The 18,954-nt window shown below is 34.9% G+C and overlaps 1 protein-coding gene across 3 annotated transcripts in view; it reads left to right on the top strand.

Annotated features, from left to right (window-relative positions):
- The window catches only part of LOC107655524 (synaptotagmin-like protein 5), a 27,079-nt gene that overhangs the window by 4,561 nt on the left and 3,564 nt on the right, over nt 1-18,954 (top strand). The window contains exons 2-16 of one of the 3 annotated variants that reach the window (XM_016443037.1): nt 5,210-5,583; nt 6,520-6,726; nt 6,956-7,071; nt 7,780-7,888; nt 8,308-8,410; nt 8,509-8,638; nt 10,597-10,697; nt 10,908-10,985; nt 12,364-12,429; nt 12,591-12,769; nt 14,683-14,785; nt 14,897-15,058; nt 15,156-15,264; nt 15,870-16,002; nt 16,082-16,290. In XM_016443037.1, coding sequence (XP_016298523.1) covers nt 5,459-5,583; nt 6,520-6,726; nt 6,956-7,071; nt 7,780-7,888; nt 8,308-8,410; nt 8,509-8,638; nt 10,597-10,697; nt 10,908-10,985; nt 12,364-12,429; nt 12,591-12,769; nt 14,683-14,785; nt 14,897-15,058; nt 15,156-15,264; nt 15,870-16,002; nt 16,082-16,290 — 1,930 coding nt within the window. In that variant the 5' untranslated portion in view covers nt 5,210-5,458. Of the gene's footprint in view, nt 1-5,209; nt 5,584-6,519; nt 6,765-6,955; nt 7,072-7,779; nt 7,889-8,307; nt 8,411-8,508; nt 8,639-10,596; nt 10,698-10,907; nt 10,986-12,363; nt 12,430-12,590; nt 12,770-14,682; nt 14,786-14,896; nt 15,059-15,155; nt 15,265-15,869; nt 16,003-16,081; nt 16,291-18,954 lie in introns of those variants that run through there. The other 2 variants (XM_016443038.1, XM_016443039.1) reach the window with 2 other exon arrangements.

Below are 18,954 nucleotides of genomic sequence, written 5' to 3'. Positions count from 1 at the left end.
AAATGGCTTGAAGGAGATGAGATGGAATAGGATCAAGCGGACAAGTAGTAGGATGATTGGAAAGGATGAGTTTAGAGACTTCTGTCTCAGAGAGTGGAGAGAAGGATGAAAACGAGTGTATGTTTGCTGGTAAGATGTGTTTGAGAGTTTGTGGTGTGGCAAACTGCACTGAGGTTGGTAATTTTATTAATGAAGAATGTGGCAAAGTCGACAGCTGTTAGAGTTGATGAAGGAGGGGGAGGAGGAGATTAGTAGACATAGGCAAAGTGCGCAGGTTGTTAGGATTGTGCTGCCTACAGTGTGTGATGCGTGGTTTAATAGTGGTAGTGATAGTAGGGATCTGGAAACACAAGAATTGGTTATAAAAAACTGAAAACAGAAGGGAAACAAGTAGTGAAAGAGAACGATTCAAAAGCAATACTTATGGTATACTTCATATTTGGTCTGACAACATAATATCATTTATAGCTGCCCCTTTACATGCATGTTAAAATATGTGAACCATATATTTGCCATAAATGATGACTTTGAAATAGACCATATTCATTTGGTGATTAAAAGTTGTTCCTGTTTGTGTCAGTTCTTTACACAAAGATCTTTGAGTAAATACTGTGTAATATAATGTAATTTCTGTCATTAATAAACATTAGCATTGGCATTATATTGGTCAAGGGGCAGAAGAGGTGGTATGAGCTGGCCTGGAAGACAAGGGGCAAACACCGTCTAAACAAGACGTAAGAGTGGAGCAGAAAGTATCACTAGCACTGTTAACATCAAGAGATAATAACTGTTCATGGGGAGGAAGCGTTGATGAAACCATAGCAGATAGCCGGGAGGGTGAGATGTCATTAATAAACATTAGCATTGGCATTATATTGGTCATTTTCCACCCTGCTGTCTAGATTTTGATATTTGATATTTGAATACTAAACTACATGAACTACATAAACTATACTGAACTACATTTCCCATGGTTCTTGCAACATGCTCGTCATCTTTAATGTTGCTTTCAGGTCATGTCGGGATGATCGTATACTACATGAATGGTATCACAGTGTCTTAATTACCAGAGGGAAAAATCTAAATTTTGAGGCATGTCACAATAAAACGTGCTGAAAATTTACTTTCTTTTCCATGTGGTTAGCGTACTGTTGATGGATAATACAAATAGAGCTTGTCAGAAAATGCTACACATTTAGCATTTTATGAAGTGATAAGCTTGTGCAACTACATTTCAGCATGAAAAAGATAAAATGCACAGATAAAGAACCAATTACAAACCAAATGTGCATCCAGCACTCTTCATTAGGTTGCACTAGGGCTGAAAACTTCCTGTCTTTTGTCAGTAAGTGAAAAAGAGATAAACAAATATGAAACCCTATCCTTTTTTCCCCAACCAAAATCATTTGAACTCGCATCACATAGTAAAGATAACTTTCAGCTGGTAAATAGGAATTTCCCAGAAGGACTTGAAGGCAGCATTATTCCTGTCTGGTGTCTTAATATTCACTAGAGCCTGTCTGGGTAACAATTAAATAACAGTGCTTGTGGGTGTTGTTGAAAGTGTTGTTGTTGTGTCTTTTTAATTAGTCCAGGTAGTGGATTAGACACTTTTACTGCTATTTAAGGATTTAGTTTACACATGAAAATGAAAAATTTAGAAAATTTGAACAGAAAAGCGTTTACTCACCATCATGTGATTTCAAATCCTTATAACCTCTAATTCTTATCACTTTCATTGAAAAAGGGCAGTGTGGACATTTATCTAAACATCTCCTTTTGTATTCCATGGATGAAAGAAAACAATTTCTCTTTCTTTTTTTCTTTTATTTTTGTTAAACTATGCTTATAAAGTATGTTACTGTTCAAAGGTTTGGGGTCAGTAAGATTTTTTAAAAAGACATTAATACTTTTATTCAGCATAGATGCAGTAAATTGATCAAAAGTGACAGTGAAGACTTTAGTCTATAATCTATTTATAAAAATCTATTTATAAATAAATCCTTTTGAATTTTCTGTTCATCCACGAGTTATGAAAAAATTATTTCCACAAAAATATTAAGTAGCAAAATCAACATGTTCAACACTGATAAGTTTCTTGAGCACCAAATCAGCATATTAGAATGATTTTTGAGGAATCATGTGACACTGAGAAGAGTGAGTAATGGCTGCTGAAAATTCAGCTTTGCATCACAGAATTAAATTACATTTTAAAATATATTCAAATAGACAACAGTTTTATAAATTGTAATAATATTTCACAATATTTCTGTTTTACTGTATTTTTAAAAATGTAATCTTCAAAAACATTAAAAAAAAAATCTTACTGGCCATAGACATTTGAACGGTACTGTATATTGTTTGACAACATAAGAGAGCTGTGTGTTGATGTATGTTTATACAAGGCTTTGTGTACACTAATGTGTGTGTACTGAGGGTGGGATCCAGAGAGATACCACACCTTTTGTAACCCTGTAAGTTTTTTATTAAAGCAGCTCAGCAGTATACACCTTGCTCAGGAGTGTATAATGAACACACTAACATTCAGACTCAAACACATACTAAAAACTATCTGACATTGATGGCAGAAAGGGGGAGAAGAGATTTTTTTTAATTAGTGCTGCTAGACATTGCTGGCTCATGCTGTGTCATTTTCCTAAGTGGAGATACTGAAGTTACACTTTCAATGATCACGGTGTGTGTGTGTGTGTGTCCCTTTAAACAGTTCTCGCATGAGAAATTTGAATTAGGCCTAATTTTGCTCCACGTCTTCCTGGTGAGTCAGACACTTAATGGAACAAGAACCTCTGTTACACACAAAGGCACAAACATACACACATGCAATTCAGCTTAAAGCAATTTTGTGCTGCGACATTACAAATAATTGTCACCTGTGTGTGACGCATAGACGTACGTGTGTGGTTGTGGCACCGATGGCATACACTTTTCTAAGTGTAAATGATGGTGTGAAAACAGCTTTTGAAGGTTCTGATTATGCAGGCTGACCCGTCAGACATGGTGTTTCAGATTCTGTCAGACAGACAGAATATAGGAAAGCGAGTCATGCCCACACACACTCACACACACACACACACACACACACATGTTGTGTTTCCATGTTTTATGGGGACATTCCATAGGCGTAATGTTTTTTATACTGTACAAACTGTATGTGCGATTGCCCTACACCAACCCTACCCCTAAACCTACCCCTTACAGGAAACTTTGTGCATTTTTACTTTCTCAAAAAAACTCATTCTGTATGATTTATAAGCTTGTTTCCTCATGGGGACCTCAAAAATGTCCCCACAAGGTCAAAATTTACTAGTATTACTATCCTTGTGGGGACATTTGGTCCCCATAACGTGATAAATACCGGGTACACACACACACACACACACACACACACACAGGAACACATATTTTCTGTCCGCCCCATTTGTCACTCACTATTGATTTCAAACAAACCTGGAACGAAGATGAGATGGCATACACACATGCAGTTACTGCTACATATTAACCCAGATAATGCACATACTAGACAGGGCTGGGTGTTGGATATGACCCATAAATCAGTACTTCAAACAGGAAAACTGGCTTCCAGCAAAGACAACTGAACATGACTGAAATAGTTATAGATCAGAGCTGGCACTTTCTAAAAATACAAATCGGTATCCCATGATGTTTTTTAAAGCAACAAGTTAGACTAACTGTTATATTTAACATAAAATAGGATGGAATCCTTTTAACCCAATCAACTCAATGGTTTTGATTGTCTTGACTGTATCCAACAATTTTAATCATATGGGAATATCAAAATAATGACATACATAAGCTAATTTTATGTAAATAATAAAATCTGTTAACAATAATATTCTAATAATAATAATATTCTAATAATGTAATATACATTATTAATAGTAGTAATGAATATCAGCTAAACGTATGTATGTCGTTATTGACATACAATAGTTAAAAGTTAAAATAAGTTAATAATTTAAAAAAGGTTTGTAAATATCATGTAAATAGAATAAAACATTTTAATAATTAACTTGTTTTAATTACCAAAAGCATACTTTTCCCATGCACAATTTTCAGGCAAACATTTTATAGGATGATGTTCCCCCTGGTGTAAAACCATAAAACTCATGTCAAGGACATTATTGGAACCGTTTTTACAGCATGGCAGGAAGATAAGTAAATATTATTATTCCATTTTCTTAATTTTTTACACGTATTATAGTGTTGAATGAATTTGCTGAATCATTCAATGCTTATTACTGAACTTATTATAAGAATACAATTCTTTAATTTACAGAATAGAATACCCATTCTGGTGTATTTTTATTTTTATTAGAACGTACAGCTTCATTATTTAATTGACTTCAAGCTCTATTACAGTATATACCCTATTTATGGAAAGTGTTAGCTATTAATGCAAAGGTTATAGGTTCAGTCCCAAGTATGCATGATGTACAGTGATCACTGTCCTGTTCTATTACTCTTGTGCTCTCGAGCGAGCCACTTCACCCCAGATTGCCGCTGGCAGACTGCCACTGCAATTAGTGTATTGTCACTTTAGATAAAAACCTAAATGGTGACTAGTAGCTGTAGCTGTAGCTGTATCGGTTTGGCTGGGGTTTCGTACTGACATCCGGACTGTCAGTCTATTTATAAAGCAGATAATAAAGATAATCATAATCCGTAATATAGTCTGTCATGCTGAACCACATAAAAAGTGCTTCATTTTGCCTCTGAATTATTCTTATATATTATTCAATTTAAATAATTGTAATTCCTTTATTTAGTTACTATTTTGTGTTTTAATGTTTAATTTAATGAGTCATGTTATACTTTTAAAAATATTTTTCCCCTCTGAGGTTATTTGTTAGTCAGAGGGTTTTTTTGCAGGAAAAGATTAATAATTGGTTTTTCATTATCATTTTCCACCCTCTCTCTCTGACTCTTAAAAGCAGACTGATAGAAATGCAGCTTGGTTTCAATAGAAGTTTTTTTTTTTCTTTTTTTTCCTACTGGGAGTGTCTTTTTATTTCTGAACATTGCTGTATGTTATATATATTATATTAAACACTTTTGACTTCAACTAGGTTATAAGGTGAATCATGATTCCCTAGTTATACAATAAGTATTAGACCTAAAATACCCTGATTGATAACTGATTGTTTTTATATGGATGTTATGCTTGCAGGCATTCAGCAGGTGAAAAGTTTAACAATGCACTGACCAACAGGATCACAAGACCTGCCACAATTGTCAAGAGATGAATGTTATCGTCTGAAGGACCAGGCAGATTACCTTTTTGGGATGTGTAGATGAACTAAAGCAATCCGTCATTCTGACTGAGGATTCCAGCTGCATTCATGAAGCATAATTGTTATTGGTTTGTGGCCAGTTTGATTGGCTAAGTTTTCCTGGAGCTCTGTGAGCAGTTCTTTAAATGGTCATGGCAAAAACAACCGAGTCGCTTAATTTGTCCTTCCTCCTGGAGCACGAAAGGCAGATGATCTTGGGTGTTCTCCAGAAAGACGAGAAACTCCGCAAAAGAGAGGAGAAACGCATCAGGTAGCGTCTTCTACACATCATTTCATCACAAGCAGACATTTTCTTTATATATATGTATGTGTATACACACACATTTTATATGTATACACATGCACACACACTTTTGCAAAAGTAGTTAGCGATTATGTAAACTTTTAAGAAAAGTAGCTAACTACATTGACAAATGTATAATTTAATTGCAGCCATAGTTTTCTAACACAAAAAATGTGGATTTATGAGTGTATGAAAAATCCCATTTAGGGTGCATTTAAATTTTTTATAAATTATAGTAAATACAACAAAAAAACCTGAATACTCAAATAACTAATTTATATAACTGATTTGATCACATAATGATGTGCTAAATATTCAGGTAAAAACACTTAAAATGTAGTGACTCGAATCTGTGAATCCTTTTTATAACCTGTAAAATTACACAGAAATTCCGAATGAACCAATTCACTGGAATGAATCGGCCTTTCCAGAACTACATACTATATGTCAGTGAATTTTATGTCAGTGAAAGCGACATAAAAATTGCCATGTGGCCTTGAAAATGTAGCTTCATTTTGGAATAGATGAACTGTGTTCAAAGCAGCGGACCTACTGTAGTTAATTTATAGGATCGTTACATTTCGTCACCTTGGAATTATAAGGTTCTATCTGCATTCTGAGCAGTTTTGTAGATATTGAGCTTCAAAGTTTTTGCATTCCATATAGTGATATGGGATATGGGCAACAAGTCTCTTTCATACATCAGTCCCAAAGTGAAGACAATGCACACAAAATGTACACAATAAAACAAAACAAAAAAAACATCACATAATGTAAATAAGTTGTCACAGAATAATAATATGTGAATAACTCAGTTTTGACAAAAACGGCAGACAGAACTTTATAATTCCAAGGTGACGATTTAGTTACTCCCCAACAGTGATGGCAGTTGTGCCTCTACAGGAAGTTGAAAAATGAACTTCTGGAACTGAAGCGAGCCGGGCGGCGTAGTTCAGCGGATCAACGCGAGTGTGCTATATGTCTGCGTGCTCTAGGTCTCATCCTGCAGAGGGGTAATGTGTGTACCAACTGTCATCGGCGCATCTGCAACTTCTGCACTGCTACGCCTCCAGGCAGCAACTGCAAATGCACCATGTGTGCGAAGACTGCGTGAGTCACACACAACATCCATACTGCGGTCTGCAATGGTGAATAGATATAAGACACCACAAAATTGAGTTTTTTTGGCTTTTGTCCATATTCTGCCCCAGCTTTTAGTTTCAATAGGAAATGTCAACAGGTCATAGGCTCTTTAATAGGTTGAACCAATTAGGCTGTGGTTGTCAATTCTATGATTGGTGCTTACACAGTGTTGTCTGCGTGTGACTGGCTGATTTAGGGAGCTGAAGGTGGTTACTGGAGAATGGTTTCTGGAAGAGAGATCCAAGAGGTTTCAACATGCCAGCATTACCAGCAGTGATGTAGTCAAACAGTCAATCCTCAGCAGTCCTCCAGGTGAGACCAAATCAGAGTTTGTGTCAACACAGACATCCATCAACCAGTGGCTGTAAATGTTGCCGTAAATACACACTGACAGCCCTGACATAATGGAAAATTTTCCTCTCCAGCCTTTTTTTTTTGATGATTTGAATTAGAATATATGTTTCAGTATATACAAAAAATATAGTGAATTCTGGCAACTGGAAATACTAGGACGAAACAGCAAAACAAAAAAACACAAATTTTCAATTTCAGACAAAATATTTTTGACAGAAAAAATCATTGAACAAAACAGTGACATTTAATTAACACATCTCCAATGATGTGATTTACTTACCCTCAGCCTATCCAACAGCTTTGCTTTGTCGAGTTTATTTCTCTATGAGAACAGATTTTGAGAAATTAAGCATTATATTTCGTTCTCACCAATGTATCCTCTGCAGTGAATGGGTGCGGTCAGAATGAGAGTCCAAACAGATGATAAAAACATCACAATAATCCACACGACTCGTCCATCAATTAATGTCTTGTGAAATGAAAGTGTTAAAGTGTTTCCATCATTAAGACATTTTTAAAACCATTGCTTCAGGCTAAAATATGAGTCCTCTATCCATAATATTGTTTTCTTCATTTTTTTTTCTCACATTTTCTGACATGGTCAAAAGACATGCGTTTTTTGCATACTTTTTTTTTTATTATGAATATCTGTTTTTGTTTATGGAGATGGAGGCTCTGCTCACAGATCATCAGAGATGGAGAGATCATCCACGCCACAGTCTGAGAGATCAGCTACACCCCAATCCCAGAAAAGCACAGGGAAGAACAGGAAAGGGTGAGGGGCATCATTTACAGTCCATTGAGCTATGCTATGCTTGGAATCACTTACTGCAATACAATTCCTTCAGTTAATAGTATTTGCGCTTTTTATGCTTTTTTCTGTATGCCTGGAACTGCTAAAATGTAACACTGTAAACACTGTAGCCTATCATAATGCAATGCACTCAACCATTTACAATGTGACAAATGAGCCAGGAGTAATATCAACCATGATTTTGAACATGCAGTACACCGAGTATGACAACAATGTAGCATCCCACTTTTTGAAATGAATCCTGTTGCATAGTGCATACTGTTTCACATATTAATTTGGAAAAATAGTAGGCAGTATAAACTTGAGTGCAGTAAGCTAGTATTGCATTCTGTGCCAGCATGTGTCTGTTCATTAAGACTCATTAAGTGTCTGTGTTTTAGGAAGAGAGCGGTTGCAGTGGAATCATCAGGGTTACCAACAGTACCCAATAACATGAGAGCACAAATGGTCAAAACACCGACCCAGACGGAGGCAAGAAACAGGGTAAAACATGATAGCATATTTACATTCTTGTATACTGATTTGCGTGCATGACCCGAAAGCGGTGTTTACTGTCCTTGTGCGTGAATGTGTTTATTCAGCCGGATGGGGCAGAAAGCGTGTCTAGTATACTAAGCAGTGACAGTGTTCTTGAAAAGATGGCGGATGGGCGGAGACAAACAGATTCTAGCACACCCTCTATCGCCATATCCAGAGCCTCCCTCTCATCAGGTATCACCATGGCAACAACTCTGCATATGTGACCCTGGACAACAAAACCAGTCATAAGGGTCAATTTTTTGAAATTGAGATTTATACATCATCTGAAAGCTGAATAAATAAGCTTTCCATTGATGTATGGTTTGTTAGGAAAGGACTTTGGCCGAGATACAACTATTTGAAAATCTGGAATTTGAGGGTGCAAAAAAATCTAAATACTGAGAAAATCGCCTTAAAATTGTCCAAATGAAGTTCTTAGCAATGCATATTACTAATCAAAAATTAAGTTTTGATATATTTACGGTAGGAAATTCACAAAATATCTTCATGGAACATGATCTTTACTTAATATCCTAATGATTTTTGGCATAAAAGAAAAATCGATAATTTTGACCCATACAATGTTTTTTTGGCTATTGCTAAAAATATACCCCAGCAACTTAAGACTGGTTTTGTGGTCCAGGGTCACATATACTATTACTGCTATTGACACCAGTAATGACATTTGCCCTCAAAACTGTCCATATCAGTTATATAATATTAAAAGGGTCTTTAAGATGCTTTTTTAAAGATCATTATTTGGTGTATTTGGTGTAACAGAATATGTTGACATGCTTTAATGTTCAAAAAACACATTCTTTTTCAAATACTGTACATTATTGTAGGTCCTCTATGCCCCACCTCTCTCAAACGCTTCGTTTTCTACAAAGTCCCTCCTTCCGACAAGCACAGTCTGCTCTGATTAGCCAGCTGACCCAGTGCATTGTGATTGGCCGAACACCAAAAGCACGCGTCGGAAATGTAACGCCTCTTTCCATAATCACGAGCTTCAGCTTCGTTTTAGGGGGGTGTGGCAGAGTCTTAACTTTGATAAAGAATATCTCTTTGGTTTTGAGACTTTAGTCTTTGCAACTTCAGGGATCTTATCTATGCACAATCAGCTTGTAACTCTCCAAAGAGAAAGGAAAACTTGAAATCGCATCATATGACCCCTTTAAGAACTTTTAAAAGTCTGAGACCACATTGAAAATGTGTATTTCAGAATTTAATTTAAACATGGTAATAAACAGTTTCATCATGTAAAATAGAAATATATGTAGACAAAATGTAAATGGAGTATTGTAATCTAAACAATAATCAATGTCTGTGAATTTGTAAACCTGTACTTACCTCAAAAACAGTATGTGTGCCCCTTGTTCTACTGTTTTTTTTAATATATATTCTCTTAAAAAATAATAAAAAAGAAAGTTAAAAAATAAATAAATATATGTAGAAATATTTCAAACTCTGCGCTATTGCTCTATTAAGATTTGACACTCTAGGTCACTAATAAAATAAGCATTTTTTTAAAACAGTATTTTTTACTCACAATTCCTACCAGATAAAATATTTTAGAGTTTGGACTAACTAGATAAATGTATACAATTTATAAATAAATCATTTATCAAATGTATGAAAATACCTGTGGAGTTATACGATTTTATTAATTTACATGACTTCTTCAGGTCTAGAAATAACACTTTTTTCACACTGATTAGGCTGCTTCATATATCCAAGTTTTTCAAGACAGTGATTACACTGTTCTTTCAAAGAAGAAAAAAGAGTTGAATTAAGAATTATACTTTTACTTATATTAGCTTGTTTTACGCTTGTTTTGTCTTATTTTAAGTAATGTTGAGGCCCCCCTTTGTGCACTGGATGCTCTTTGTATCTTTCTCAAATCATGCTGGAGAACATGATCATCAGGGTTTACATGAACATACCAAATACTTAGACATTCTGAAATTTGTTTCTGAAAATGTTTGAGTTAAACTTTCTGCTTAAATTATGTTATAATAATTGTTTTTTATGTTTTTTACTATTTCACAAGTGGTCTCAGACTTTGGACCTCACTGTATTTCTGTAGAAGTATTATAAAATATAAAATGGCCAGAACTTTGTTTAAAAACAGCTGCTTTCTCTCTTCACAGATCACAGTTGCTCTGAGGTGGACCTCAGTAATCCTGTTGAGGGGTTCAGTGAAGACCCTCTGATTAGTCGATGCCGCTCTGTTCCAGGCCTGAACGATGTGGTAGATCTCAGACACAGTCTCTTAAACCACTCCTCACTTGCAATCATTTTTTTTTCCTGTGTGCAGGATATGATTTCCAGGCAGGGAGTTAAAATGATAAGAGACAGCCTTCTGTAATGTGATATTTCTGATATGAGTGAAGTGATCGCATGAAGGAAACCAGTGCTGTTTTCAATGTAATATTGGCTGAAGGCAGTGTTTGTGCTCTAGGACTCAGATGAGGACATTGATGCGGCGTTATCAGCACACTATAAAACCAACCGGAGCGTCTGCAGTGCGCAATCAATGGTATAATGATTTACACAGAAACACACACACACACAAAACACCATAATCACAGCTTTGCTGCAATTTGTGTTTGCTGGCTTTGTGCAGATGTCTGACTGAAACAAAATATGTATTTGTTCCTCTTTCTGTGTTTTGCTTGTGCATCTCTATGTTTAGACTTTTATTTGTGTGCCTTATGGCAGGGGAGCCAGAAACCCAACTCTTTACCTCCTTTTTCTGATATTAATGTACACCATACGCTCTAAAACTTGTTCTAGCTTGTGCCTTATGGATATTAGCATTTCCTCCTTCTGGCAAAATATCCAGTTTCATGAGATCACTTAATTTGTTGACTCACCTGGCAGACCCGCGCATGCATTTTTTATCGCCCAATCTCATATACACACAATTTAGCATAGATAAAACACACAATAACTACTGAGTGCATCATTGTCATATTTCTCAGTTTTCCGGCCACACATACAGATGCAGATGGTGCATTAAGATTCAACAAAGAGAGATCATTCAGGCAAACAAGAAGACAAGTGGCCTCTTTCAAAAAAGCTGACATAACTCGTAGCTCACACACAGTCTCTAATAGCTAGATGAGTCAGATGCGGGATGGAGAGGGAACACAAGAGAAAAGCAAAAAACTAGCAACTACATTCATATTTTCACAGAATAAAAGTTCTGTCATTTTTTATTCACCCTCATGTCATTCCAAACCTGCTTGATGTTCTTTTGAAGAACACAAAAGATGTTTTGAAGAATGTTAATGCTGCTCTTTTACATACAGTGAAAGTGAATGGGGATAATGACAAAAAGAACCTTAAATGTACCATTAAAGTGACCCAAACAACTGTTGTGATGTATTCCAAATATATATTTCAATGAACAAACATAAATTATGCAATATTTATCACTTGTTGAAAAAAATTGCTTTGTGCCATAGCTCTCAAATCTTACAAGTCTTCATGTAAATTCAAATGTGCCTTGTCAAGATGTATTGTGCCAGAATTTACATCCATTGTATGGCTTCAAAAGACCTATGGACTACCTTTATGGTGCTTTTTGTCATTTTTGGAAACCATCAGCTCCAGTTCCCATTCAATTTTATTTTATGGAAAGGATTAGTGATTACAAAACACTGAAACAGAAATGAAAGCCTTCATTTAGCTGAAAAACAAAACTAAAGATAAACTACCTTTATGGAAGAAAATTACATAAGGATGAGTAAACATGACACAGTCATAATCAAATATGAAAAAGCTCCTTCTTGACTCCAGCAATCTGTCTTCTGTCATATTATCTATGTTTTTCTTATTCTACTTCTCTGCTCTCTGTTTTTTTTCCTGCTATCATTCTTCTCTTCTCTCTTTCTCTCTCTATCTTATTCTAGTCTTCCACACCTGCCTCGGAGAGAAAGTGGGGTTTCCTAAATGTACCTGACTCAGATGCTGACACTGTGAGTGTTCAGTGTGTGTTTGTGTGTGTGTCTGTCTGTTGCTCTGTTCGCTTCAGTTTCGCTCTCGTGTCTTTCTGTACCACTGAAGAGACATTCTTACACTCAAACACAAGCTTGTGAAAGATGCACACCCAAAGATTCTCCTTATATGTGCTCTCCAGACCAGCATCAACAGTATGATGAGCGTGTACAGTGAGACGGGGGACTATGGTAACGTGCGGGTTTCCGGGGAGATCCTGCTCAACATCTCTTACAGTTATAAAACAGGGGCACTCAACGTGCTCGTCCGTGAGTGCCGCTGCCTAGCAACCGGGGATGATAGGAGACAGCGCACAGATGCGTAAGGCCACATACTCACACACACACAAACACATACTATACACTTCACTTTGAGCCCTAGTAGAGCATCTCTGCACTGCATGTATTTGGGATGTTAATGTATTAACATTAGATTTATCTATATTAATTATTTTATTAGTTTATTTAAATTCTGTCATTATTTACTCACCAGCAGTATTATTTTAGTATTATTTATATACTATTATAGTATTTATTAATGTTTTGAATGAATATTTTTAGCTTTTATTTGTATAATTTCAGTTTTCATTTTAATTTTAAGTTTTAGTAATTTAGTTATGTGCTTTTGTCATTTTTATTAGTTTTTTTTTGTATTTAGTATTGTATTTGTATTGTATTTAGCTTGTATTTCTTTATTTTTCTTTTTTAGCTTTATATTTATTTTGGTTTTATTTATTTTTAGCAATTTTAGTACATCAACATAAAGGTATTTTATTTTAGTTATGCAGCATTTCCATTTTACAAGTTTTTCAATTCAATATTATTTTATTTCAATTAATGAGAGCAGATTTTAATAATTAATTTTCAGGATAATTATTGTTAATTTAATTACTTAAATTTCAATCTGTTCCTCATATAGCCATTCTATGGCTTTAGAAAATGTGTCTGGATGTAAGGACTACTTTATGCCATTTTTATGTTTATTTTTGGGTGAACTACTCCTTTAATGCTGTAATTTTCAAATTTTGAATTAGTGGAAATGTTCCACTAGTTGTTGTTATTAAAAGTTGTTACTAAAACACTAAAAGCCATGTTTTGCTGAAATATTATATATATTTTTCCAAATGTAGTATATTAAGATCTAATAAATGTCCTTGTTTAACTGATAAAAATATATGTACCAAAGATTTGATCAATGTCTTCCGGAAGCTTTCTTCTAACTTCAATTCTGTTAAAGTTGTGTTAAATAGTACAGAAATGTACCTCAGTCCAGTATCCAAATATATTCCTATCTAAATAATTTGCCAAACCAAACACTTTTTGTTTTCTTTCATTTAAAATTAAACAAATTATTTAAAGGAACACTCCACTATTTTTGAAAATAGGCTCATTTTCCATTTTACCATTTTCGAATCCATTCAGCAGATCTCCGGGTCTGGCGGTAGCACTTTTAGCTGTAGCTTAGCATAGATCATTGAATCTGATTAGATCGTTAGCATCTCGCTCAAAAATTACCAAAGAGTTTCTATATTTTTCCCATTTAAAACTTTACTTTTCTGTAGTTACATCGTGTACTAAGACCGACGGAAAATGAAAAGTTGCGATTTTCTAGGCCAATATGGCTAGGAACTATACTCTCATTTCGGCGTAATAATCAAGGAACTTTGCTGCCATACCATGGGTGCAGCAGGCGCAATGATATTACGCAGCGCCTGAAAATAGGCTAACTTCCATATCGGGAAAGTTCCATATTAAAAGCCATATCGGCCTAGAAAATCGCAACTTTTCATTTTCCGTCGGTCTTAGTACACAATGTAACTACAGAAGAGTAAAGTTTTAAATAGGAAAAATATAGAAACTCTTTGGTCATTTTTGAGCGAGATGCTAACGGTCTAATCAGATTCAATGATCTATGCTAAGCTACAGCTAAAAATGCTACCGCCAGACCCGGAGATCGGCTGAATGGATTCGAAAACGGTAAAACTCAACTGTTTAACTCTGGGGGAGTTGGAAAATGAGCCTATTTTCAAAAATAGTGGAGTGTTCCTTTAGCCCAATGACTATGAGATTAATCACAAATTATTGACATTGAATCTATTGACTGCTCTAGTTGAATTTAATCAGTTGTCTGAAGTTGTTTATTTGTTGCCTCTTATATCAATTTAATATCACTACCAAAGTGTCAGAGGCTGATATTGTGGTATTATGATTTTGGTATTATGTGTGTGTTTGCAGCTATGTTAAAACATATCTCCTGCCAGACAAGTCCCGTCAAAGCAAGATGAAAACCAGCATCAAAAGCAACACCACTAACCCAGTGTTCAATGAAAACCTGAGGGTAAGAGGACGTTCATGCCTGCCTCACAAGGTTTTGTACTGAGATTGATGAGAAAGGTGCAAATTAGATATTGATTTAAAGGCTCTTATCTGTCTCTGTTCCTCTGTATAGTACGTGGTCAGTCACTCTCAGCTGGAGACACGCACACTGCAGGTTTCTGTGTGGCATCATGATCGTTTTGGACACAACAGCTTCCTGGGGGAGGCCGAGCTGACCTTTGACTCCTGGGAGTTTGACATGCAAATAGAGGAGTGGTTCGCTCTGCAGCCCAGGGTGAGCTGAGCACACACACACACAAACAGAAACAGCGAGATAAAGAGGAGTGTGTTGACATGGATAAGAGTGATACTGAAATGTGTGTTTGTGTCAGAATGAGTCTTATGTGGACTCCGTGATTCACTACAAAGGGGAACTGACGGTGGTTTTGAAGTACATTCCTGCAGAGAGAAATCTCTCCCTGCCTCTGGACCAAGTTCAAGGTATGATTTAGAATTAGAAATTACATAATTTCTCCACGTTTTCATTGTTGGTAAAACTTATGACTTCTATGAAAGCACATTATTGAACATTAATATGGCAATCAGTTATTTATGGAGTGGTCTATAATTATTATGTTGCCTATCAATCATAAACAGCTTACAGTTAGGTTTGTAAACTATATTACATGGAAGAATAATTTATTTTGATTATTAATAGTAATATATTTAATTATTTATTTAAGATTTCTGTCATATTGTTTTTGCTACTTATAAAAAACTGTTTTAAACACTTTAAATATCATAAAAGTTGAATATTTATAAAGTAAACATGTATAAAAATATAAAAACAATAAAAAATAATGAAAAATCGAATAATGTAAATGCTAAATAAAAATGCGTAATGTAAATTTACAGATGTTTCATCTTTCCATGGTAGGTTAATTTTATTTTAGATAAGTTTATATATAATATCTAATAATTTTCACAGCAAAAAAAAAAACATGAGATTGGTTTAAAATCAATTTTTATTTTGAATTTTCTATTTGAGCTCCAAGAAGCTCTCTGTATATTATTAGTATTTAATCAAGCTCTCTTTTGTTTCTCAGTAAAAAAGGGATTTCTAAAAGGAAAGAAGAAGGCCATCACTCTCCCTAAAGGAGGAATGGTGGAGCTGCTGGTTAAAGAGGCAAAAAGCCTGACAGCCGTCAAAGGAGGGTCCTCTGACCCGTTTGTCAAAGGGTGAGTTGATTTCCAGTTTTTCCTCCATATACAGTGCATTTTGTAAACTCTCACTCCTCCTTTTCTTCTTGTGTATCAGATACCTGTTGCCTGATGACAAGAAAAGCACAAAGCACAAGACGGCCGTGGTGAAGCGCACTGTAAACCCACGCTGGAATCACACCTTCACATATTGCGGCCTGCAGCACAGCGATCTGGACAGCGTGTGTCTGGAGCTGACAGTGTGGGACAGAGAGCCGTTCGCCAGCAACGTCTTCCTGGGTGGTGTGCGGCTCGGGGCAGGAACAGGTCAGTCTTTCTTTAGCTCAGCCCTTTTCACTACAGTCTTTAAGTTTGTATCAGGTCAATAATTAGAGAGTATGTATTTCAAGCTTTGTAAACATGATGAATTGAGCATTTTCTGCAAACAAAAATGGGTATATGAACCGACAGAAATCAATATTGAATTGCTATATTATAGATATATAATATGATAATTGCTATATTATGTTTCAGTTTTCAGTTTAATTTTAGTAATTTTATTTTATCCTTTTATTCATTTTTTATATTTCTACATTGCTTTATTTTTATTTTAGTTTTAGTAATTTTTCATTCAGCTTAATTTGTTTCTAATATTAAGATTTTATTTAATCTCAGGTTTGTTTCAATTACCAAAAACAATTTTTTATATTTTGGGGCCAGATTTACTAACAGCTTGCGTCAGTGCAAACCCTCTGTCAGGAAAAAAAACTACTGTCAGGATTTTCTAAAGACACACAGTGAAACATTAGCGATGAAAAGGCGTGGATACAGTTATTTTTGCAACTGACCTTATTGCATATGCATTTTTAGGAGTTTCCCTTTCAGATGCAAATTTTAAGGGAGGAGAGTGTTTAAATTCAGTTACGCAAAATACTCAAGTTCTCAGGAATAACATAGTTAAACATCTTTTTTGTTTCATTTAGACCCATCTACTTCTTTACCATAGCTTCCTATCCCTGCTGGATTCTGATCATTACATATTTCAGATTATATTTCCCACATTAATAGGACAGATTTGTACAAAATGCTTTTACTGTGAAATGTTCTGACTCAAATTAAGATAATAATTTAGTCCCAAATGTTCTTGAATACAGTTTCCACTGTAATGTTCTTTCCAAACATATCCTTAATCAATCATCAATGATGCATGAAATGCTACTTTGTGCAACACATTTTGTATTCATGCTAAACTAATTTACTGTAACAAATATGTTTTATTCATATCTTCACTCGCTCATGATCAGATCATTTGTTTTCTTATTGATGATTATGTATTAAAGCGGCCAAATTCTACACTTTTGCTGTATTTATAATTAGCAATGTTACTCAAGGTTTCTTGCATAAAAATCAGTTTACAAGACAAATTTCCACCCTTTCTGGCCATTTTAATTAAACTGTCTGTTTTTGCAACAGTACCTTTAAATCTTCTATTAAAATGGCCCATGTTAGGATCTGTTAACCTTTTGTGAAATGATTAACAACACCCCCGCTAAACTGATTGCAAGTCACTGATATGTAAACATAGACAGTGATATGTTTATGTGCTGATAGTTTAGACATAATCATAAAATGTTCTGAATGAGCTGTATTTGCAGCTTAGCTTTCATAAATGGTCTTAGTGGACTGGGGAGGTGGTTTTGTGTTGCGAATGTGTATATAGTAAATTTACTTCTTTTTATTTTAAATATTTCTGTATAATGCTGTTCTTTTGAACTTTCTGTTCATCAGATAATCCTGAAAAATATATATCATGGCTTCCATTAAGATATTAAGCAGCACAACTGTTAGCAACATTGATAATATTTAAAAAATGTTTCAAATCAGCATATAAGAATGATTTCTGAAGGATCATGTGACACTGAAGACTGGAGTAAATGCTGCTGAAATATTAGCTTTGCCATCACAGGAATAAATTACATTTTAAAATATATTATATTTTAAATATATTTAAAATACATTTTAATACATACATATATTAAAATAGGCAACGTGCGGGTTTCCGGGGAGATCCTGCTCAACTTATTCATAAAATATTTCACAATAATTTGTTTTACTGTATTTTTAATAAAATAAATGCAGCCTTGGTGAGCATGAGAGACTTAAAAAAACATAACTGGTGTATTCATTCATTCATTCATTCATCAACCCATCCATCTCTGCATGTAATTTCCTAAAATGTTTTAGGAAGCCATTAGTTGTAAAAGCAATTATGTTTATGCATATTTTGCTTTTGAAAAGATATTTTGTTTTGTAAAAATGTTTCAAAATAGCTTAATGACAGTCCATTGTCGCAATTTTCATTTTAAATATTTCTCCATGATACACTAAATGGGCTCTTTGGTGTGAATTACAGCCAAACAAAAAAAAAAAAAACATTGTCATGCAAGCTAGCTAGGTAAAATAAGTATATTTAAAGCTGCAGTCCGTAAGTTTTGCCTCTTTGTCGCCATCTTTGTTTGAAAACCTGGAATTGCAGTTACTTGCGGAATTATCTAGTTTGCGTGGGTTGTGAGTCGGCACGGCTCCAGCGCTGATGAATCTAAGGTTCTGAAGAGTATGTGTGGCAGTCAGTCACCGCACTGGTGTGAATCCTATATTTAGTAATCACAGATTCTAGCCTACGTCTTGGAATATATGACCCAAATAAGAATTTTCACCGGATATTGTCATAAGTAACAAGTCTTATAAACAAAAATTATTATTATTGTTATACTTTATTCTCAGATTATTAATGTTAACAACATCAGCATTGCGTGACTATAAGTATAGTGTGTGTGTAGATTTCCATTTCTGTACAGTCTAATCTCTAATTGTCATACCATTCCAATTTCATATTAAGAAATTCTTTTAACTCAAAAAGCAAATTATGCTCCCTTCGAACTGGTTGTCTTTAAAATACAAATCTTTGTAATCCCAGGCTATCTGTAATCA

Source organism: Sinocyclocheilus anshuiensis, unplaced genomic scaffold (genome assembly GCF_001515605.1).
Source record: "Sinocyclocheilus anshuiensis isolate Anshui unplaced genomic scaffold, SAMN03320099.WGS_v1.1 scaffold1148, whole genome shotgun sequence".
NCBI lineage: Eukaryota > Metazoa > Chordata > Actinopteri > Cypriniformes > Cyprinidae > Sinocyclocheilus > Sinocyclocheilus anshuiensis.
This window is presented reverse-complemented; position numbering and strand designations above follow the sequence as displayed.